We start from the raw sequence: 17,621 nt of genomic DNA on the forward strand, positions 1-17,621 counted from the left end.
GTGTGGGGCAGTGCCGGGGCAGATGTGGGGTGATGGGGGGGGGTGTGATGGGGGGCTCGGGACACAGCCCCAAGCCATGGTGGTGGTGGTGGTGGGGGCTCTCCTGGGGGCTGCTCCAGTGCAGAGCTGTGCTGTGAGCCTGCAGTGTGGGGCAGCCCCACACAGCTCAGGGGGATCAGGGCTGGGTGCCTCCACAGTGCCCCCCCCCCGGCTCCCCACCCCACACGGTGCCCATGGGAGGGCCGGGCCCCCCCCATAGCCCCCCAGGACGTGTCCGTGTGGGGCTGTGCTCAGTGCGGGGGCAGACGCTGGGCTCTGCTGGGGGGCAGGCGCCCATGGTGCGACCCTGCGGGAGGAGCCGGGGGTCAGAGCCCAGTGGGGACACGATGGGGATGGGGATGGGGGGGTCAGGGCTCACCGTTGCTGGTGCCCCCCTCCAGCCGCTCTCCGGGGCTGGTTGGTGCTGTGTGTGCAGGGCCCTCCTGGCTGGTTCCCAGCTGCAGCTTCCTCATGTGCCTCACCACGGCCGTGGCGTTGAAAGCTTGCTGCCGACCCCACAGTGTCCCTCAGCTGCCGTGGGGTGACCTGAACCCCCCCATAGCCCCCCAGCACCCAGTGCTCACCTTCCACTTGCTCTTTGCGAAGTTCTTCTTGATCTGCTCGCTCACTGACTGGTGGATGTTCTTATCGAGCGCCGTGTCCCCAGCGATCCTGGCGCGGGACAGGGGTCAGTGCCCCATGGCTGATGTGGGGTGAGTTATGGGGAGCAGACGGTGATGGGTATCCCCCTTACCAGGGATGCTGCAGGGCTTGCTCGCAGGTGAAGCGCTTGCAGGGGTCCTTCTCCATCAGGTGCTGGATGAAGTCTTTGGCTGGGATGGGGCATGGAGCAGCCATCAGCACCGGTGCCTGTTGCTCCCCCGGTACGGTGACACCACACTGGTGTCCCCACCCCTCCACCCCGGTGTTCCCACTCACCCGAATCCGAGATGTCATCCCAGTAGGGCGAATCGAACTCATACTCGGCCCGCAGAATCTGCTCGAAGAGTTTGGCATCGTTCTCATCATAGAACGGGGGGTAACCGCAGAGCCTGGGGGGCGGCAGGGAGGGGGACACCATCACTGGGTGTCTCTGGGGGTACTGGACCCCACGGAGGGGTTTGGGGCGGGATGCGGGGCACATACAGGATGTAGGCGATGACCCCGATGGACCAGCAATCCACTGCCTTGCTGTAGGGCTTCTGCGCCAGCACCTCGGGGGCTGCATGGGGGCACAGCAGGGGTGAAGGGGGACCCCAACCCGGAGTGGGGGGGGGGGATACCCCATCCCCGCACCCAGGCGCTCACCCACATAGCCAGGGGTGCCGCAGGCCGTGGACATGACGCTGCCGCAGCCCTCGATCTTGGACAGCCCAAAATCACTGATCATGATCTTGGAGTCCTCGTCCATGCTGTAATAGAGCAGGTTCTCGGGCTGCGGGGAGGGGGCGGTCAGGAGGGGGGTGACAGTGGGGTCCGTGTGTGTCCCCCCCCCCCAGCTGCTCACCTTCAGGTCGCGGTGCACGATGCCCATGTCGTGCAGGTACTTGACGGCGTCGAGGATCTGCCGGATCAGGGCGCTGGCGTCCCGTTCTGTGTAGAAACCCTTCTCCACGATGCGGTCAAAGAGCTCCCCCCCCGAGACCCTAAGGGGGGCAGCACGGTCAGCATGGCCCCCTCTGGACCCCCCCCCTGTGCCCCCCATCATCACTCACAGCTGCATGATGAGGTAGAGGTGGGTGCTGCTCTCATAGATGTCATCCAAGGCCACGATGTTGGGGTGCTTGATCCTGGAAGGGGGGAGGAGATAGATGGTAAAGGGGGGTGGGGGGGTGAGTGGGCTCCTGACTGCCCCCCAACCATGGCCCCCACCATATAGAGAGCATCCGGGCTCGGTGCCGCGGGGCATCACGCGCCAACGGCTATTTTGGGCACTGGGAACAGCACACACAGTGATGGGTGCTGGCAAGGGGGAGTCACGCCGGGTGATGGGGAGTGGGACACAGAGCGGGACCCCCCCAAACCCCGGTGCTGGGGCACCCCCCTGCCGGTGCTGGGCCAGCCCTTACTTGTGCAGGACGGCGATCTCGTTCTCGATGCTGGTCTCCTTCCCCTCCAGCGCCTTCTTGGCGATGCACTTGATGGCCACGAGCTTCCGCGTCGCCTTCTCCTCCGCCAGGACCACCTCGGAGAAGGCCCCGCTATGGGGAGCGAGGGGTGAGCGTGGCCGGAGCAGCCGCGGGGACCATGGCAACGGGGAGAAAGTCCTGCTATTTATAGGAGGAAAGGGAGCGGGCCACGGGACAGGCAGGGATGGAGCAGCCGCATCCCTCCCGCTGCGGCTGCACTGGCCCCTTATCAGGCAGGATAAGGCTGAGGGTGAGTAGTGATGGGGATGGGATTGGGAAGCCCCGTCCCAACGGGTGAGAGCAGTGCTCAGGTGGGAAGGTGGCCGCCGGCATTCCCTAAGCCTTGCCGGAATTAACCTGCTAATCCGGTGTAAGAGCCTTATAGCGCATCGGGCACCCCTGTGCCACCAGCATGGGGATCCTTGGTGGGATAGCCACTGTCACCGGCACGCAAGGGAGGTGTCACACAGCACCACAACCCCCTGCCCGTCCCCTTCCATCCCATTCCCAACCGGCATTTGGTCCAGCATTGGACTTGCTGCTATTCCACCACCACGAACTGGGGTTTTATCACTGGAATATCCCACCCCATTCCCACAACTCACGTGCCCAGGACCTCCCGGAACTCATAGATCCGACGAATATCCTCCGTCCTCTTCTTCCAGCTGGATCGGTCCTGCCCCAGCGGCATGATGCCCCGTGGGGACACCGGTGTCCTACCCATGACACCACCGCGGTCAGTGCGGGCACAACGGGGGTGATAAAGGGATGCGGTCCATGGGAGGTGGTGATGGGGATAACGGAGTTTGGGGTGTTTTGGAGGGGGGAAGACGCGTTGGGCCCCTCCCAGTGCCCGCCCGCAGCGGCGGGAACCGGGAAGGGTCCAAGCAACGCTTCTGGGTGCGTTTGGGGGTCCCCATAATGAAGCGTTTCCCCCGTTTCCCCCCCTCTCAACACCGTCCCTTCACCCCTTACCGACGTCTCTGCGGTGGCCCCGGGCCCCCGGCGGTGGTGACGCCTCCCAGCGCTGACGTCACGGGGAACGGGGGTGTGGCCACCCAATGGGAAGGGCCGGGTTTGGCGCGGACGCGCGCGGCTACGCGGGAGTTTGGCGGCGCGGGATGAAGGGGGGATATGGACACACGCACACGTGGGTTTGGGGACATCCCCCCCATTCCCATCTCATGGGGGTGTGCGGAGGGGTTGGGGACCTTGGGATTGTGTTGTCCCCTTCACGTTGAGCCCAGTATAAGCAGGACCCACCCTATAGCATCCTGCCCCGCCCCCCCCCGGCCAAATATCCCCAAAGCCATTACACCATTGCTTACACCAGAGCTGCCTTTATTTCTACACGGTGGTAGATAACAACAGTACATGGGGAGCCCGGGTATCACCCCAGTGTGACCCTTCCCACCCCACACCCCAACTGGAGGGTTGGGATAAGCCCCCCAGGGCCATGGGGAGGGATAAGGGACTGTGGGGACTGCACCACAGCCACCATCGATGTCCATCCCTTGGTTGGTGTCACCCTCCCTGAATAACAGAGGGACACAGGAGTGGAAGCTACTGGTGAGGGGGGGACCCTCCTGTCTCCTGGGTGGGTGACAGCCCCATGTCGGGTGGCCAAGCAGGCCTGGGGCATGCAGGCACCTGCACCCCTCTGTCCCACACTGCACGGTGAGCACAGGCACGCTGGCACTTTGCAGGTGACAGGGACACAGCCACCACCCCTGGCTGCTGAAGTCCATGGCCTGGGGGGGGGCCTCCTCAGCCCCCCATTACCCATCCAGCAGCTTGAGGATGCTCTCCCGCTCCTTCAGGGTCTTCCAAGCCTGGTCCTTCTCCTTCTTGGTGGGCGTTCGCTTCTTCTGCCGGGCTGCCATGATCTTGCGGAAGGCATCCATCACCTCGTTGTCAGCCATGCGAACGCGCTGCCGCAGCTCCTGCCGGTGCAGCTCCTCCTTGGCCAGCCTACGGACACGGGGGTGTCACGTCCACACCTTCCTGCTTGCCCTTGCACCCCAATCCCTGCCCGCTCTCACCGCAGCAGCTCGTGCTTCTTGGCGCGGTTGTGGGCACTGAGCGCCTTGAGCTCCGCCTGCCTCTTGCGCAGCTCCGCCAGGACCTCGTCCTCCGAGTCCTCTGCAGGCCGGTCCTCGGACTCCAGCAGGCCCTGGGCCACCAGCTCCTCCTTGATGCGTCCCTCCAGGGACTTGGTGTGTGGGACGCTGCGGGGCGCAGAGGGGATGCTGCTCCCACCACGCTCCCCAGCACTCAGCACCAAGCAGGGAAGGCACCGAGCCCCGGGCCCAGCTCGCCCGCTCACCTGAAGGGCTTGTTCTGGCTGCGGGGAGACGTTCCAGCACCGTCAGCACCCGAGTCCTTGCCGGAGATCTCGGGGATGGGGGAGTCCTCAACGGGGGAGATGATGTTCTCCTGGTGAGCAGAGCACGAAGTGGGCACAGCGCTGGAGCGTGGTGGCACTGCCCCATGGGGTACGGGCACGGCACAGCCCCACGGAGCCCACTCACCTCCACGAGGGCCTGCAGGAGACGCTGCGTCAGGGGCCCAAAGGGACACCCGTCCTCTGGCTGCTCATGCTGGGCTTCTGACTTCTTCAGGAGAGCGTCAACATCTGCAAGGAAGCAAGATGGAAAAGCCCCAAAGAGAGGTGAGCAGCGAGGCCAGGACGCCTTCCACCCCCAGGGCTTGGTGGGGATGCTCCCAACCCCTCCAGGCGCTGTCAGGCTGGGGACAGCAGCACCTTTGGTGTCCAGCTCGGTGAGGGGCCCCAGGACACCTTTCTTCTTGTCAGCAGCAGCTGCGGCCCGGGCTCCATCCTTCTGCTCCTCCAGCAGGTCCTCCTGGGCCCAGCGCTGGGAATAATGCTTCCCCAGGGGTGGGATCTGCAGGAGCAGGGCTCGCACAGCTCCCGGAGCTTCCTGCCTCATCAGCACCGTGGCATCGTTCCGGGCAGGAACGCTGGCTGTGAGGTGCAGGGCAAAGGGAGGGTAGGAAATGGGCTTGGGGGTTTTTCACCTTGTAATGCTCAGCCTCATCCTCCGGCGGCTTGAGCAGCTCCTCCAGGACTCTGACCTCCTCATTGGTGAGGTCGGCACAGTACGGCTCCACCGATGCCCAGAACCTGTGGGGATGGATGAGCTGTGATGGAGAGCCCCAGGGCATCCTGCAGGAGCTGGCACACAACCCCTTCCCTCCAGGCACCTCAGCCGCCCCGACACCCACCTGTTTGGAGCATCATTTTTGGGGATGCGGGGCACGTCAATGGGATCATCCTGGAACTCGTATTCCTGGATCTTGGGCTGCAGGTTCTTGGATTTGGGCCTGCCGGGGCCAGGCCCGGTCCCGTGCCCCCCTTTCCCCTCCAGCTTCTGCTTTTTGGGCTTCCCGTGTTTGACAGAGGTGCCCACATCGTGCTCCTTGCTCAGCTTCAGGAACCGCCGGTCGCCCTTCTTGTCCTGCCAATCCGTCAGGATCTGGAAAGAGAGCGATACCCGCGCTCGGGTCCGGGCTGGGAGGGATGCAGGCAGCTGCAGGACCGGGATGAGGAGCATCCCTACGGCACCTGAGTCTCGGCCTCCAGCACCCGGAGGCGGCGGCTGGCGGAGGAGAGCAGCGTCTCCAGCTCCAGCTGCAGCGTGTCCAGCTCCTCGATGCCGATGCCGTCGTCCTCGGAGCGGGCCAGCACGGCCGTGTACCGCGGGCAAACCTTCCCGTGGTCCACAGACTTGAAGTCGTGGAACTGCAGCGGGCAGTCCTTCAGCTCGGACATGGCGGCGGGCACCGGGGGCTACGGCGGAACCGGGGGGGGAACACTGGAGCGGAGCGAGGGGCTGCAGGGCCGCTCGCCCCTTCCGGCCGCCGTCGGTGGTGCTCGCCCCGCCCCTCGCGCTCTCCGATTGGCCCAGCCACGCCCAGTGCCCATCGCTCATTGGCCCGGTCCTCTTTCCATCTCGCTTCCCTAATATGGAAGCTCTGACAGGCGCGTACCAAGCACAGTGGACGGGGGTGGTGAAGCGGTGCGGGATCCCGCTGCGGGGCGCCTCTGCCGCTCCCGTTCTCCAGCGAGGCCTCATCTCCGCCGCACCCTCGCTCTGTGCCTCGGCGAGGCCTCGCTACCCCCTCCCAGGCCCTCAGCTCGGGATAGGGCTGGGTAGCAGACACCCATCACCCCCTCTGCCACCGCAGTGGGAGGTGCCGCGCATCGGGGAAGAGGAGACCGGCTACTTCCGCCTGGCGGGACCGGACCGCAGCAGTCACCATGGTAGGGCGGGGGGCACCGGGCCGGGGGCGGCGGGGCCGGGCCCGTGGGGGGCAGCGGGAGCCGCGGGTGCCGGTATCGGTGCTGATGCCGCCGTGTCCCCGCAGACCGCCACGCTGCGCCCGTACCTGAACGCGGTGCGCGCCACGCTGCAGGCCGCGCTGTGCCTCGAGAACTTCTCCTCGCAGGTGGTGGAGCGGCACAACAAGCCCGAGGTGGAAGTCAGGTACGGCGGGGAGCGGGCCGGGACCCCGGGAGGGCTGGCGGGGGATGGACGGCTCGAAGCATCCTGGGGCAGCGGGGAGGAAGGAGCCTCCCCGCGACTGCGCATCCCCGTTCGGTTCTGGTCCCCCCCCATCCCCGTTCGGTTCTGGTCCCCCCCCATCCCCGTTCGGTTCTGATCCCCCCCCATCCCCGTTCGGTTCTGATCGCCCCCCATCCCCGTTCGGTTCTGATCCGCCCCCCATCCCCGTTCGGTTCGATCCGCCCCCCATCCCCGTTCGGTTCTGATCCGCCCCCCATCCCCGTTCGGTTCTGATCCCCCCCATCCCCGTTCGGTTCTGATCCCCCCCCATCCCCTTTCGGTTCTGACCCCCCCCATCCCCTTTCGGTTCTAGCACCCCCCCATCCCCCTTCGGTTCTGACCCCCCCCCTCCCCGTTCGGTTCTGACCCCCCCCATCCCCGTTCGGTTCTGATCCCCCCCATCCCCGTTCTGTTCTAACCCCCCCCCATCCCCGTTGCTGAGCTGTAAACCCTTCCCTGTGAGTCAGCGCTGCCGTTCCTCTGCTCGCAGGAGCAGCAAAGAGCTGCTGTTGCAGCCGGTGATCATCAGCAGGAACGAGAAGGAGAAGGTGCTCATCGAGGGCTCCATTAACTCCGTGCGCGTCAGCATCGCGGTGAAGCAGGTGAGGTTTGGCCGCAGGGGGAAGCTTCAGTCCCCTCTCGCTTCCCTCTCACTTCCCTCTCACCCCTTCCCTTCCCTCCCCTCTCCCCAGGCCGATGAGATCGAGAAGATCTTGTGCCACAAATTCATGCGCTTCATGATGATGAGGGCCGAGAACTTCTTCATTCTGCGCAGGAAGCCCGTGGAGGTGAGGGGCTGGGATGGGGCCGAGCTCCCAGCACCGGGGGGGTCTCCAGTGATGGATGTAAGGGTGCATGGATGGTGTCCCGGGTGTTCATCCGCAGGGCGCTTCTCTCTCCCCCAGGGCTACGACATCAGCTTCTTGATCACGAACTTCCACACGGAGCAGATGTACAAGCACAAGCTGGTGGACTTTGTCATCCACTTCATGGAGGAGATCGACAAGGAGATCAGCGAGATGAAGCTGTCTGTCAACGCCAGGGCCCGCATCGTGGCGGAGGAATTCCTCAAGAACGTGAGGAGGCGGATCCCTCGTGTTGGGATTTTGGGAATGGGGTGTGGGGCTCCAAGCCAGTGTGGTTCTAAAGGCCAGAGCCCCCCAGTCCCACCTATGGGGACAGCAGTGCCAGTGTGCCCATGACCTTCTTGGAGACAGGGTGGGGGGATGCTCAGGGTAGGGGGTGCTCAGGGTGGGAGGATGCTCAGGGTATGGGGATGCTCAGGGTGGGGGGATGCTCAGGGTGAAGGGATGCTCATACCCCCTTTGTGTGGGAAGTGCTGAGTTTGGGATCCCCAGAGCACGCCGAGGGGGGGCAGCAGCCACCAAGGGCACAGCCCTGGGGATGCTGGGGCACACAGGGGCTCACAGGGGCTCGCAGCCACCTCTTCTCCTCTTGCCTTGCAGTTCTAGGCCGTGGTGCAGGACCCCGTGGCTCCCCAACGCTTGTGCCTGCTCCCGCTCCCCACCGAGGATGGCCGGGCCGGGCCGGGCCCTGCCTGCCCCTCACCGTGCCGGGGGGGCCGGGCCGGGAGCAGCGCCCGCTTGCGGCAGAGCGGCCCCGGCCGTGCCCGTGTCTCGTCGTGTTTTATAAACGGTCTCGTTTGCTGTAGCCGCTGCTTCGGGCTCGTTCCTCTCGCCGGGACGGGGCAGGTGGAACCGGGGGGGGGCGGCAGACACCGTGGAACCCCCCCCCCCGGGGATGTGGAATGCCGGGCTCCTGATGGAGCTCCATAGCAACTGCAGATGGAGGGGGCGGTCCCGACGGTGGGGCAGGACCTGTGGTGGGAGGAGCAGAGGGGGTGGCCTTAAAAGGGGGGATAAATGGGGCTGAAGGAGGATGTTGGGGGACGGGGGTCGAGATGTGGGGCACGAAAGAGTGAGGGTTGGGGGTGTCTCGATGAGAAAGGGGTCTGGGAGGATGGGGGTGGTGTTTGTACCCCTTCGGGGCAGTGGGGCCAGTGCGGTGCCCAGGGATGGTGCAGGGTTGGGGGGGGTCCATGTACTGGACCCGACCTCAGTCCCCAAGGGGAGAGGGGATGCGCTTGGTCCCTGGGGATGCAAAGGAGTCACCCTCTCGTTGGCACACAGACCCCCGCAGCCAGGCTTGAGGGGGGACTGCCAGGGTAAGTGATGTTCCTGGTTGTGTTGGGGGGCTGAGTGGGGCCTTTGGGCCCCGTGAGGCACCCCTGGGGGTTGCAGAGCAGCCGGGACTCCAGCACGAGGCTCTGACCTGGTGCATGCTTGGTCACCATGGAGCTGCTGAGGACCAGGCAGCACAGGGAGGAGGCTGTCAAGGTGAGGCCCGATTACACACGCACCTTACAACATGCCATGTACACGTGTTTATTGGTTTATGGCTGAGCACTTGCATCCCTGCTCCACGGTGCGGAGCCCCTACCCCATCATCCGCAATGTGCTGCGGGCACGGGGCTGTGTGGAGCAGTTCTCCAACACCGTCAGGGTGGGCACCCTCTTGTGGCAGCAGCAGGACACTGGGAAAGTGCTGTATGAGGGCAATGAGCAGTGGGAGTCAGTGCTGGGTGCTGGGTCCAGAGCCAGGGTCTCGGCATCCTGCTGGGCTCAGCCCTCAGTGGAGATCCCGGAGCCTCCGGAGGAGGAGGATGCCCACTGGTATGATGAGGAACCTCGATGGCATCCACAACATCAGGGTTAGTGGTGAGGGCCAGGGCTGGACTCCGCAGGGCACAGCCTGGGCTGGGTGGTGAGGGTGGGATGGGGGCTCCACAGCTCACCCCAGTCCCCTCTGTCCCTCCTGCAGTCCTCCATGGTGCAGGACCAGATGCCGACCTTCATCTGGACCAGCCAGAGCGGAGATGTCAACTTTTGGCTGCTGCAGGACCACCAGGTGGTGAACCACTTCAATGGCATCAGGGCCTTCACCACCAAGGTGAGAGCCTGGGGATGCTGGGGACATGGTGCTGTGGTGCCTGTCACCTTTGGTACCCAAACCAAGTCATTTATGGACACCAAGCCTCCCGCGACCCCCAAGCCAAAGGGCAGAACCACTCAGCTCCCACAGGCTGGAGCAGCACAGGTCCAGCCAGCTCCTCTGGGGCAATTGTGCTCCTTCTTCTCCTCTGGCTCTGTCCCCCAGGCACCACCACAGCCCAGCTCCAGAGGGCTCAAGTCCCTCTGCCCCTATGTGGGGCCAGTGCCCTGCCCAAGGCACCCCCTCCACCAGCTGCAGCCCCACCAAGGACCCTGCCTGCATGCCCTGGGCAGCCGAGCTGTGCTGCAGGCAGGGGTCACACAGCAGCACCCGCGGGCAGGCTGAAGAGCTGCTACAGGCCATGAAGGAGGGGACAGCATCCTGCCCAGCCTAATGGGGCAGCACAGCAGCAACCCCATCCCCCTTAACTCAAGCAGAACCCGTCCCCGCATAGGGACACCCATGCCACCAACCGTGGGGTGATGAAACAGTACTGAAACACACCAACCGTGTTTCAAAACCCCACGTGTGGGGTGGGAGGATGCAGTGGGAACCGGGGCTGCGGGCAGGAACCGGGGCAGGAAAAGCCGCCTCTGCTCTTGCCTGCGGTCACGGCTGTGAGACAGAGCCATAGCAGTGGTGACACCGGCAGTGAAAACCAGGTCAGGCACTGGTGTCACGTCACCATGTTGATGATGTGTCCCCAGGAGGAGAAACGGGTGCTGCACACCGAGGTGAGACGTGAGGATTTAATAGGGTGGCAGAAGGCACTGGGTGCTACAGCTCCAGGTGCCCGGGCAGCCCCAGGCGCTGCAGCGTGCGCAGGAAGGGCAGTGGTGGTGGGGCACGGATCGGGCCCTGCGGCAGCACCAGCTCCTGCAGGTGGATGTGCAGCGGGAGGTGCCGGAGCTGCTGCGGGGAGAGCCCCAACCGCTGCAGCAGCGCCTCGTCCAGCACCTGCAATGGGGAGAGCAGCTCAGTGGGGCCCTGGGGGCTGTGCTGAGCACCCCAGGCAGCACCCACTGTGACCATGTACCTGTGTGCGGGGTGCAGCGGGCTCGGGGGGCAGGAGGAAAGGCACCCCCAGCACCCTGCCCACCCGGGATGAGTGCTGGTGGTCACCCAGAGCTGGGCACAGCAGCAGCGTCAGGTGAACCGGGAGCTGCTCCGGGAAGGCTGGAAGGCAGCGGGAAGGGCACTGGGATCATGGCGGGGGGGGCACAGGGAGGGGTTTTGGGGCACCACTCACCCGTCCTGGGCTGGAGCTGGAGCAGGGCGCAGCCCCCCGCGGCCCCCAGCACCCGGTACCGTGTCAGGGTGTTCTTCACCTCCTTCCTGGCCAAGCTCCCGCGGCCCGGCGTCGGCACCGGCACCACCTGCGGCACCACCACAGCCTTCAGCCCCCCCACCCCGTTCCGGGTCACCCCCCTGCTGTGCCCATAACCCCCCCCCCGTACCCCCTTACCACAGCGGTGTCACCCTGCTGCTGCCAGCACAGCCCGGTGCGGATCTCGCCCTCCGGCTCGGCCGGGACCCCCACGGTGACAGCGCTGTGGGGAGAAGGGGATGAGGAGGGGACAGGACCCCTCCATGGTGCCACGGTGACAGCCCGGGGACTCACCGGTACGTGACTGGGTACTGGCCTCGCTGGCGAGCACCGGTGAAGTACTGCTGGAGCTCCTCGGTGGTGCGATGGCAGCTGGACAGGAGGGTGAGGCCGGAGTATTCCCTGTGGGACGTGACAGCCCTGAGCCCCATAGAGGGGGAGCGGCCCCCCTTGAGCCCCCTTCACCCGTACCTGGCCGGAGCCTTCACCACGTGGAGCTCGGCGGGGAGCCCCAGGCGCCGCCGCAGCGCCGGCAGCAGCAGGGACAGGCTCAGCTCCCCGGGCCGCCCTAGGCAATGGGGGGGGGGGGGGTGTGTCAGCACACGCTGTGCCCCCCAAACCCGATCCCTCCCCAATTCCTGCACCCCCCGCCCCGCACTCACCCAGCACAGGCAGGCCGGGGGGTTTGCTCAGCGCCAGCACGGCTCCTGGTGAAGGGATGCGGGTCAGGATGTGCCCGAAACCCCCCCCCCCCACCCCCCGCGTTCCCCTTTGGTACCTTCCCGGTGCACCACAGAGGCCTCCAGCAGCCCCAGCGTCTCCTCAGGGCCCAGCGGCCGCCTCCATCTGTGGGGTGTAAGTAGGGGGGGCACGAGTGGAACACACACACACACACCTCCCCTCCTGGTTGTGGGACACCCCCCGGTTATGGGAACCCCCCATCCGGTTCAGCCCACCCCCCCCCGGGTTATTGGAACTCCCCGGTTATAGGACACCCGCCCCCTCCCCGGTTACGGCCCCCACACACCCCGGTTATGGACCCCCCCCAATCTGACCCCGCTGCTCTCGCCCGCCGCCCCGCGCGCGCCAGCCCGGCCGCCATGTCATCAGTGCGCGGAGGCGGAGCCGAGCGGGGGCGCTCCTCGCATCTACCATAGAGCCGGCCCTCCCGGCGGCGCAGAGCGGCCTACCTCAGCGGCCGGTGCCGGCGGGGCTGCGGCTATAGAAAGGCGGAAGTGCGGGCAGAGCGTCCCGCCGGCAGGTGGGGTGCGGCGGGGGGCGCCGGGCTGGCTGGGGGGGGGGGGGGTGGGTCTGTGTCGGTCCGGTGCCGCTCACGCTGTGCCTCCCCAGGGCAGCACCATGGCTTCCCGCGGGGGGCCCCGCGCCGCCGGCACCGACGGCAGCGACTTCCAGCACCGGGAGCGTGTGGCCTCGCACTACCAGATGAGGTGGGTGCCCGGCCGGATGCGGGTGTGCGTGCGGGGCTCCGTGTCCCCCCTCCATCACCCGGTGATGCTCTGTGCTCCCCCCGCAGCGTGACCCTCAAGTCGGAGATCAAGAAGCTGATCTACACACACGTGTGCATCTGGCTGCTGCTGCTGGCCCAGATGTGCGTGGGGCACCTCAAGCTGCTGCCCCACGACCAAGTGGCCATGCCCTACCAGTGGGAGTACCCGTACCTGCTCAGCATCCTGCCCTCGCTGCTGGGCCTCCTCTCCTTCCCCCGCAACAACATCAGCTACCTGGTGCTCTCCATGATCAGCACCGGGCTCTTCTCCGTGGCTCCGCTCATCTATGGGGCTATGGAGATGTTCCCCATGGCGCAGCAGCTCTACCGGCACGGCAAAGCTTACCGCTTCATCTTCGGCTTCTCGGCTGTGTCCGTCATGTACCTGGTGGTGGTGGTGGCCGCTCAGGTGCACGGCTGGCAGCTCTACTACAGCAAGAAGCTGCTGGACTCCTGGTTCACCAGCACGCAGGAGAAGAAGAAGAAATGAGGAGCGATGGGGTCTGCGAGGGATGGAGCTCTGCAGCCGGGCCCTGTGGGGCAGCGCTGGTGCGGCTCCGGTGCGGGCTCCCCCCCCATCCCGGGACCAACGTGTCTGAGCCATGCCACGGCTCCGGGATCGCATGTAACGGGGGGGGGGGGAGACCCGGTGCTGGGGAGGGGGTCCCGATCCTCCGCGTGTTTCTGTATGGAAATAAAGCAGCTCCGCGCTCCCACGCGTGTCTGTGCCGCCCGGTGGCGGGGCGGGCGGAGCGGCGGGGCCACACGTGCCGGCGGAGGAATGCGGCGGGGCCGGCCCGGGGCGGGGCGGGGAGCGGAGCGGAGCGGGTCGGAGCGGCCATGGGGAGCTCGGTGCTGCTCGCTGCCGCCGCGTTGCTGCTGCTGCCGCCGCTCACCGGGACCGGAGCCGCCGTCACCCGCCTGCGGGTCTCCTCCAACTTCGTGAGCGACGGGGGAACGGGGAGGCGGTGGGGAGGGAGGCGGAGGGCGGGCGGCGCCGCGCTCACTCCGGTGTCTTTGCTTGCAGAAGTGCTGGGCCACCGGTGAGTAGCGTCGGGACCGGGATGGGGCTGCGAACGCGGGGCTCCATCCGCTCGCTGATACCGGGTCCTGGAGGCGGGGGTTCCCCTTACCCGCGGTTCTCCCTTCTCGGGGCTCCCCCCTCCCGGTGTTCCCGGTGTGCCGAGCACCCGCCCCGCCGTGGACTCCCGGTCCCGGCTGTACGCGGACCCCGGCCGCCGCTCTCTGCTCTCCCCTCCCCGCAGCCGACAGCACATTGAGCCGCCCCCGGTGCCGCCGCCCGTCCCGGGCCGGGCCGGCGCTGAACGCACCCGCCCTGGAGCTGGGCAGGGCCCGCCTGTGCCTGCACTCGCAGCGCTGCCAGCCCTGCCTGCGGGTGCGCCTGGCCCTCCCCTCCGCAGGTACGGGCAGGGGCACCGCGCACCCCCCGTCGGTGCGGGGGGGATGTGGGGGTAAAAAGGGGAGCTCGGGGCTCATCTCCCACCCGTGCCCGCTCCCCACGCTGGTTTCCCGCAGAGCTCGGTGATGTCCGTGGGCTCCGGCTCAACTTCCTGGAGCTTGGCTCCAACCGGGCAAGCTGGCTGCAGGTGTGGCGGCGGCACCGGGCAGCGGGCAGCTCACCGGTGAGTCTGGGGTGGGTCGGACGGGGCGGAGCCGTCGGTGTCCCGCTGAACCCCCCACCCCATACACACACACACACCCCGGTTCCCGCAGTGGCAGGTACAGTTCGACTGCTTCCCGGTGGAGAGCGGCCGGCAGGTCCTTGTCTCCCTCCGCACTATCCCCGACCGAGGCTGGACCCTCAGCCGCAGCCGCCTGGTGGCTGCTGAACTGCCCGGTGAGGCTGGGGGGGACCGGAGGGGTCTCGAGGGATGGGGGACACACAAACGGGCACCAGCTGACCCCTGCCTGCTCCGCAGGACCCGTCTTCACCCATACGTGGGTGCCCGAGGAAAGGGCCATCAAAGTGTGGGTGCCCGAGGGCCCGGCCCTCATGGTGCGGCTGTGCCATCAGCTCGCCCTGGAGTGCGAGGAGCTGCCCCGGCCCTTCCACCAGCAGGTAACGGCTCCGTTCCCCACCACACCAGGCTGGGATTCGTGTTCCCCTCCACTGATGCTGCCTCCATACCATAGGTGCTGGTGAAGGGGGGCCACCGCATCTCGCTGCCATACGAGTTCCTGGTGCCCTGTTTATGCATTGAGGTGCGTCGCCCATCCCCGTGGCCTCTGGGCCCGTGCAGCGAGGGCTCATCCTGCCCTGACCCCCCCCTCCCCACTCTGCTCCCCCAGGCCTCCTACCCGCACCACGACAGCACACGCAGCAAGCGCTGCCCCTTCCGCGACCAGCCGGCTGCCTGTGAGTGCCCATGGGGAGAAGGGACCCCAGTCCTGGGGGTGTCCCCCCCCCCCCCCCAGCCCCACTGACCCGGTGCCCCGCAGATGTCCCCGAGCTGTGGTCCTCGGTGCGCTTCCACGACTACAGCGCCAGCAGCAAGGACCAGATGGCGATGGTGCTGAGCGCCAGCTGCCCCCTGCACCCCCGCGCCACCCTGTGCTGGAGGGAGGTGGCGGCTGAGGCTGCGCCGTGCCACGACATCCCCAACTCCACGGCCAGCGAGGAGGACCAGGTAAAGGGTCCTGGGTTTGGGGTGCTGGGGCACCCACCAGACCCCCAGGGACCCCTGAGGGTGGTGGGGAGGTGCTGCGGTGCCCATGGGCTGTGCAGGTTCGGGATGGGGATGCTCTCTCTGCCCATTCCAGGCATACACACTGGACAAGGTGGATGTGCACCCCCAGCTCTGCTTTCGGGTAAGCCCCCATGGGTAGGTGGGCACCAGTGCTTGGTGGGGGGGCTCTGGGGCTCCCCCAGCCCCTTACTGATCCCTGTTCTTCCCAGTTCTCCTATGGGAACAGCAGCCACGTGGAGTGTCCCCACCGGCCAGGTGAGCCCTATAGATCGGGGTGCACCCCTGCCCTGGGGTCCCTCGCACCCCTCATCCCCTTGGGCATCCCACAAGCCCCCTGCTTCTCTCCCCGGTGACCGCAGAGACCGCCTGGAACGTCTCAGTGAGCGTCCGAGGGCTGCAGCTGCGCCTGCACCTCATCTCCAGCATCCCCGCAGCCTTCAGTGCATCCCTCTGCCAGCGCCGGGGCGGGCAGTGCGAGCCCGAGCCCCCCCTCTACACTGTCACACAGGTGAGTGGTGTGGGGCTGGGGAGGGGGACACGGTGGGGACCGACCCACACCGACCCTTCTCTTGTGCTTTGCAGCCGGAGGGCTCAGCCCCGGGGGAGCTGGCGCTGCTGCTGCCGATGCAGGTCCTGGGCAGCTGCGTGCTGGTGAGGTGACCCCCGTACCAGCACCCCCACTATGGGGGGGGACCCCAACCCCAACCCGGCTCCTCCTCACACAGCCTCTTCCCCAGGTCTGGCGCTCGGACGTGCGCTTTGCTCGGAAGCAGCTGCTCTGTCCCGATGGTGAGTGAGGGTCCTGGGGAGCCACGGGGGGTGATGGGGGTGCACGGAACCCCCATTCCCTCACTGCCCCTCTCCCAGTCTCCCGCAGGCACTTTGGGCTGCTGGGGTTGGCACTGGTGCTGGGGCTGGTGGTGACCGTGCTGCTCCTCAATTGCCGCGGCGCCTGGAGGCCTGATGATGGTGAGGGGCACTCCTGGGCGGGGGGGATGCAGGAGGGGGGAACAGTGCTCATGGTACCCACAGGGCTGGGGTGCTGCCTGCCTGGGCTGCAGCGTGGATGCACAGGGATGGTCTGGGGGATGCCCGGTGTGTCCCCAGCGGATGGGGAGCGGCTCGGGGCAGGGCTGGCACCGCTGTCCCCTCCACCCGCAGGTCCCGCGGGCGCTCGCCCCGTGCTGCTGCTGTACTCGCCGGACTCGGAGGAGCACCTGGGGCTCGTGTGCGCCCTGGCCGAGCGGCTCCGCGCCGGGCTGGGCTGCGACGTGCGCCTGGACCTGTGGGAAGCGGGCGGCTTGGGGCAGGCGGGGACCCTGCCCTGGCTGTACGCGCAGCGCAGCACCGTGGGCCGGCAGCGCGGCACCGTCCTGCTCCTCTGGAGCCGCGGCAGCGCCCGGCTCTTCCGCCGGTGGCGGGGCGGGGCGGCGGGCGGGGACCCCCCCGGGGATGCTCACGACATCTTCGGGGCGGCCATGTCCTGCCTGCACGGGGAGCTGGGCGCGGGGGGGCGCGGCAGGGGCTGGGTCCTGGCGTACTTCAGCCGGCTCTGCAGCCCCCGCGATGTGCCCCGGCCGCTGCGGCCGCTGCCCACCTACCGCCTGCCCCGGCAGCTGCCCGGCCTCATGGGCGCCCTGCGGGGCAGCCCCCCGGCCCCCCGCCGCTGCTGTCCCGGTGGGGTCGGGGGGCTCCTGCACCGGCTGGGAGCCAGGGAGCGCAGCCCCCCCCCGCGGCACATGGGAGCGGCTACCGGCACTTGAGGGGTTGCGCTGGGGCTGAGCTGGGCATTGCGGGGGGGCGGCCCCCCCCCGTTGTGGAGGTGGCAGGGCTCGGCGGTGCCCGTGGGGGCACAAGGAGGAGCTGGTCCCAGCTGTAGGATGTGCTGTGGACAGGGATGAGCGTCCAGGCCGTGGAGCTGGGAGCGGAGGTGCTGTCCCGGGCAGGGGCAGCTTTATTTCCACACAGGGATTTGCTCCAGAGGAAAACCAGGACCCGAGAAGCCCCTCGGGATGTCACAGACGGGCGAGGGCTGGAGCAGCAATGGAAGAAGCTGAGTCGTGGCAGGGGGAGCAACTGCTGGGCACAGCCTGGCCCTGCTCCTTGCTCTTGCTGCCAGCAGGACCGTGTCTGGGGTGGAAGCAATAAAGGCACCGTTTCACCCTCTCCTGCTCTCCGTCCATGCCGTGTGCTGGGGTGCCCGGTGCTCCCCTGAAGCACGGCAGGGGGCAAGAGGGGGTATAGGGCAGGACATGGCATAACCACGGCTCCGTGTGCGGCTCCCGGGCTGGTCCGGGTTCTGAAACCACCGTG

At 67.2% G+C, this 17,621-nt stretch overlaps 6 protein-coding genes across 9 annotated transcripts; 3 read left to right on the plus strand and 3 right to left on the minus strand.

Annotated features, from left to right (window-relative positions):
- Positions 1-212: 212 nt before the first annotated feature.
- CAMK1 (calcium/calmodulin dependent protein kinase I) lies at positions 213-2,914 on the minus strand. Its single transcript, XM_061357220.1, has 11 exons — positions 2,774-2,914; positions 2,109-2,240; positions 1,755-1,829; positions 1,547-1,685; positions 1,348-1,474; positions 1,186-1,261; positions 979-1,091; positions 794-872; positions 624-711; positions 419-545; positions 213-346 (listed from the first exon to the last, which is right to left on the minus strand). Exons 1-11 carry the CDS (start codon positions 2,890-2,892, stop codon positions 291-293), a joined length of 1,131 nt encoding a protein of 376 aa, XP_061213204.1. The 5' UTR covers positions 2,893-2,914; the 3' UTR covers positions 213-290.
- Positions 2,915-3,492: 578 nt separating this feature from the next.
- Positions 3,493-5,982, minus strand: TADA3 (transcriptional adaptor 3). Of its 2 annotated transcripts, XM_061357219.1 has the most exons (8): positions 5,755-5,982; positions 5,415-5,665; positions 5,208-5,313; positions 4,933-5,074; positions 4,700-4,803; positions 4,495-4,604; positions 4,211-4,396; positions 3,493-4,139 (listed from the first exon to the last, which is right to left on the minus strand). In XM_061357219.1, exons 1-8 carry the CDS (start codon positions 5,959-5,961, stop codon positions 3,947-3,949), a joined length of 1,299 nt encoding a protein of 432 aa, XP_061213203.1. In that variant the 5' UTR covers positions 5,962-5,982; the 3' UTR covers positions 3,493-3,946. The 2 variants fall into 2 exon arrangements, with proteins under 2 accessions (XP_061213203.1, XP_061213202.1); XM_061357218.1 differs by having other exon boundaries at positions 4,700-5,074.
- Positions 5,983-6,221: 239 nt separating this feature from the next.
- Positions 6,222-8,425, plus strand: ARPC4 (actin related protein 2/3 complex subunit 4). Its single transcript, XM_061357223.1, has 6 exons — positions 6,222-6,453; positions 6,558-6,676; positions 7,245-7,356; positions 7,447-7,542; positions 7,660-7,830; positions 8,221-8,425. The coding sequence occupies exons 1-6, from the start codon at positions 6,451-6,453 to the stop codon at positions 8,224-8,226; spliced, it is 507 nt and encodes a 168-aa protein (XP_061213207.1). The 5' UTR covers positions 6,222-6,450; the 3' UTR covers positions 8,227-8,425.
- Positions 8,426-10,542: 2,117 nt separating this feature from the next.
- RPUSD3 (RNA pseudouridine synthase D3) lies at positions 10,543-12,236 on the minus strand. The gene is made up of 9 exons (XM_061357226.1): positions 12,149-12,236; positions 11,872-11,939; positions 11,756-11,800; positions 11,565-11,661; positions 11,388-11,495; positions 11,232-11,316; positions 11,016-11,142; positions 10,803-10,942; positions 10,543-10,723 (listed from the first exon to the last, which is right to left on the minus strand). The coding sequence occupies exons 1-9, from the start codon at positions 12,193-12,195 to the stop codon at positions 10,544-10,546; spliced, it is 897 nt and encodes a 298-aa protein (XP_061213210.1). The 5' UTR covers positions 12,196-12,236; the 3' UTR covers position 10,543.
- On the plus strand, positions 11,864-13,316 carry JAGN1 (jagunal homolog 1). 3 transcript variants are annotated; one of them, XM_061357229.1, is made up of 3 exons: positions 11,864-11,948; positions 12,444-12,541; positions 12,628-13,316. In XM_061357229.1, exons 2-3 carry the CDS (start codon positions 12,453-12,455, stop codon positions 13,088-13,090), a joined length of 552 nt encoding a protein of 183 aa, XP_061213213.1. In that variant the 5' UTR covers positions 11,864-11,948; positions 12,444-12,452; the 3' UTR covers positions 13,091-13,316. The 3 variants fall into 3 exon arrangements, with proteins under 3 accessions (XP_061213213.1, XP_061213211.1, XP_061213212.1); XM_061357227.1 differs by lacking the exon at positions 11,864-11,948 and adding an exon at positions 12,224-12,354; XM_061357228.1 differs by lacking the exon at positions 11,864-11,948 and adding an exon at positions 12,230-12,359.
- A 19-nt stretch (positions 13,317-13,335) lies between these two features.
- Positions 13,336-17,473, plus strand: IL17RE (interleukin 17 receptor E). Its single transcript, XM_061357225.1, has 16 exons — positions 13,336-13,542; positions 13,628-13,643; positions 13,866-14,021; positions 14,137-14,243; positions 14,335-14,458; positions 14,541-14,680; positions 14,755-14,823; positions 14,911-14,977; positions 15,061-15,248; positions 15,382-15,429; positions 15,518-15,563; positions 15,668-15,816; positions 15,891-15,959; positions 16,046-16,097; positions 16,176-16,277; positions 16,470-17,473. Exons 1-16 carry the CDS (start codon positions 13,441-13,443, stop codon positions 17,069-17,071), a joined length of 2,037 nt encoding a protein of 678 aa, XP_061213209.1. The 5' UTR covers positions 13,336-13,440; the 3' UTR covers positions 17,072-17,473.
- Positions 17,474-17,621: the final 148 nt, after the last annotated feature.

Source organism: Neopsephotus bourkii, unplaced genomic scaffold, assembly GCF_033783945.1.
Source record: "Neopsephotus bourkii isolate Nb327-2 ecotype Australia unplaced genomic scaffold, CSIRO-AGI_Nbou_v1 NB_887, whole genome shotgun sequence".
NCBI classification, from domain to species: domain Eukaryota; kingdom Metazoa; phylum Chordata; class Aves; order Psittaciformes; family Psittacidae; genus Neopsephotus; species Neopsephotus bourkii.

Excerpts from the sequence above, each read along its gene's own strand:
- CAMK1 (XM_061357220.1), bottom strand. The coding sequence starts at position 2,892 with ATGGGTAGGACACCGGTGTCCCCACGGGGCATCATGCCGCTGGGGCAG. Across the intron at positions 1,475-1,546 it reads TCGTGCACCGCGACCTGAAG|CCCGAGAACCTGCTCTATTA; the intron begins GTGAGCAGCTGG and ends CCCTCCCCGCAG. Across the intron at positions 1,262-1,347 it reads CGGCACCCCTGGCTATGTGG|CCCCCGAGGTGCTGGCGCAG; the intron begins GTGAGCGCCTGG and ends GCCCCCATGCAG.
- TADA3 (XM_061357218.1), bottom strand. The coding sequence starts at position 5,961 with ATGTCCGAGCTGAAGGACTGCCCGCTGCAGTTCCACGACTTCAAGTCT. Across the intron at positions 5,666-5,754 it reads TGCTGGAGGCCGAGACTCAG|ATCCTGACGGATTGGCAGGA; the intron begins GTGCCGTAGGGA and ends CTCTCTTTCCAG. Across the intron at positions 4,140-4,210 it reads AAGAAGCACGAGCTGCTGCG|GCTGGCCAAGGAGGAGCTGC; the intron begins GTGAGAGCGGGC and ends CCGTGTCCGTAG.
- ARPC4 (XM_061357223.1), top strand. Across the intron at positions 6,677-7,244 it reads AAGCCCGAGGTGGAAGTCAG|GAGCAGCAAAGAGCTGCTGT; the intron begins GTACGGCGGGGA and ends CTCTGCTCGCAG. Across the intron at positions 7,357-7,446 it reads TCAGCATCGCGGTGAAGCAG|GCCGATGAGATCGAGAAGAT; the intron begins GTGAGGTTTGGC and ends CCCTCTCCCCAG.
- RPUSD3 (XM_061357226.1), bottom strand. The coding sequence starts at position 12,195 with ATGGCGGCCGGGCTGGCGCGCGCGGGGCGGCGGGCGAGAGCAGCGGG. Across the intron at positions 11,317-11,387 it reads CAGTACCCAGTCACGTACCG|CGCTGTCACCGTGGGGGTCC; the intron begins GTGAGTCCCCGG and ends TTCTCCCCACAG. Across the intron at positions 10,724-10,802 it reads CCGCTGCACCCCGCACACAG|GTGCTGGACGAGGCGCTGCT; the intron begins GTACATGGTCAC and ends TCCCCATTGCAG.
- JAGN1 (XM_061357229.1), top strand. The coding sequence starts at position 12,453 with ATGGCTTCCCGCGGGGGGCCCCGCGCCGCCGGCACCGACGGCAGCGAC. Across the intron at positions 12,542-12,627 it reads GCCTCGCACTACCAGATGAG|CGTGACCCTCAAGTCGGAGA; the intron begins GTGGGTGCCCGG and ends CTCCCCCCGCAG.
- IL17RE (XM_061357225.1), top strand. The coding sequence starts at position 13,441 with ATGGGGAGCTCGGTGCTGCTCGCTGCCGCCGCGTTGCTGCTGCTGCCG. Across the intron at positions 15,960-16,045 it reads TCCTGGGCAGCTGCGTGCTG|GTCTGGCGCTCGGACGTGCG; the intron begins GTGAGGTGACCC and ends CCTCTTCCCCAG. Across the intron at positions 16,098-16,175 it reads GCAGCTGCTCTGTCCCGATG|TCTCCCGCAGGCACTTTGGG; the intron begins GTGAGTGAGGGT and ends CCCCTCTCCCAG.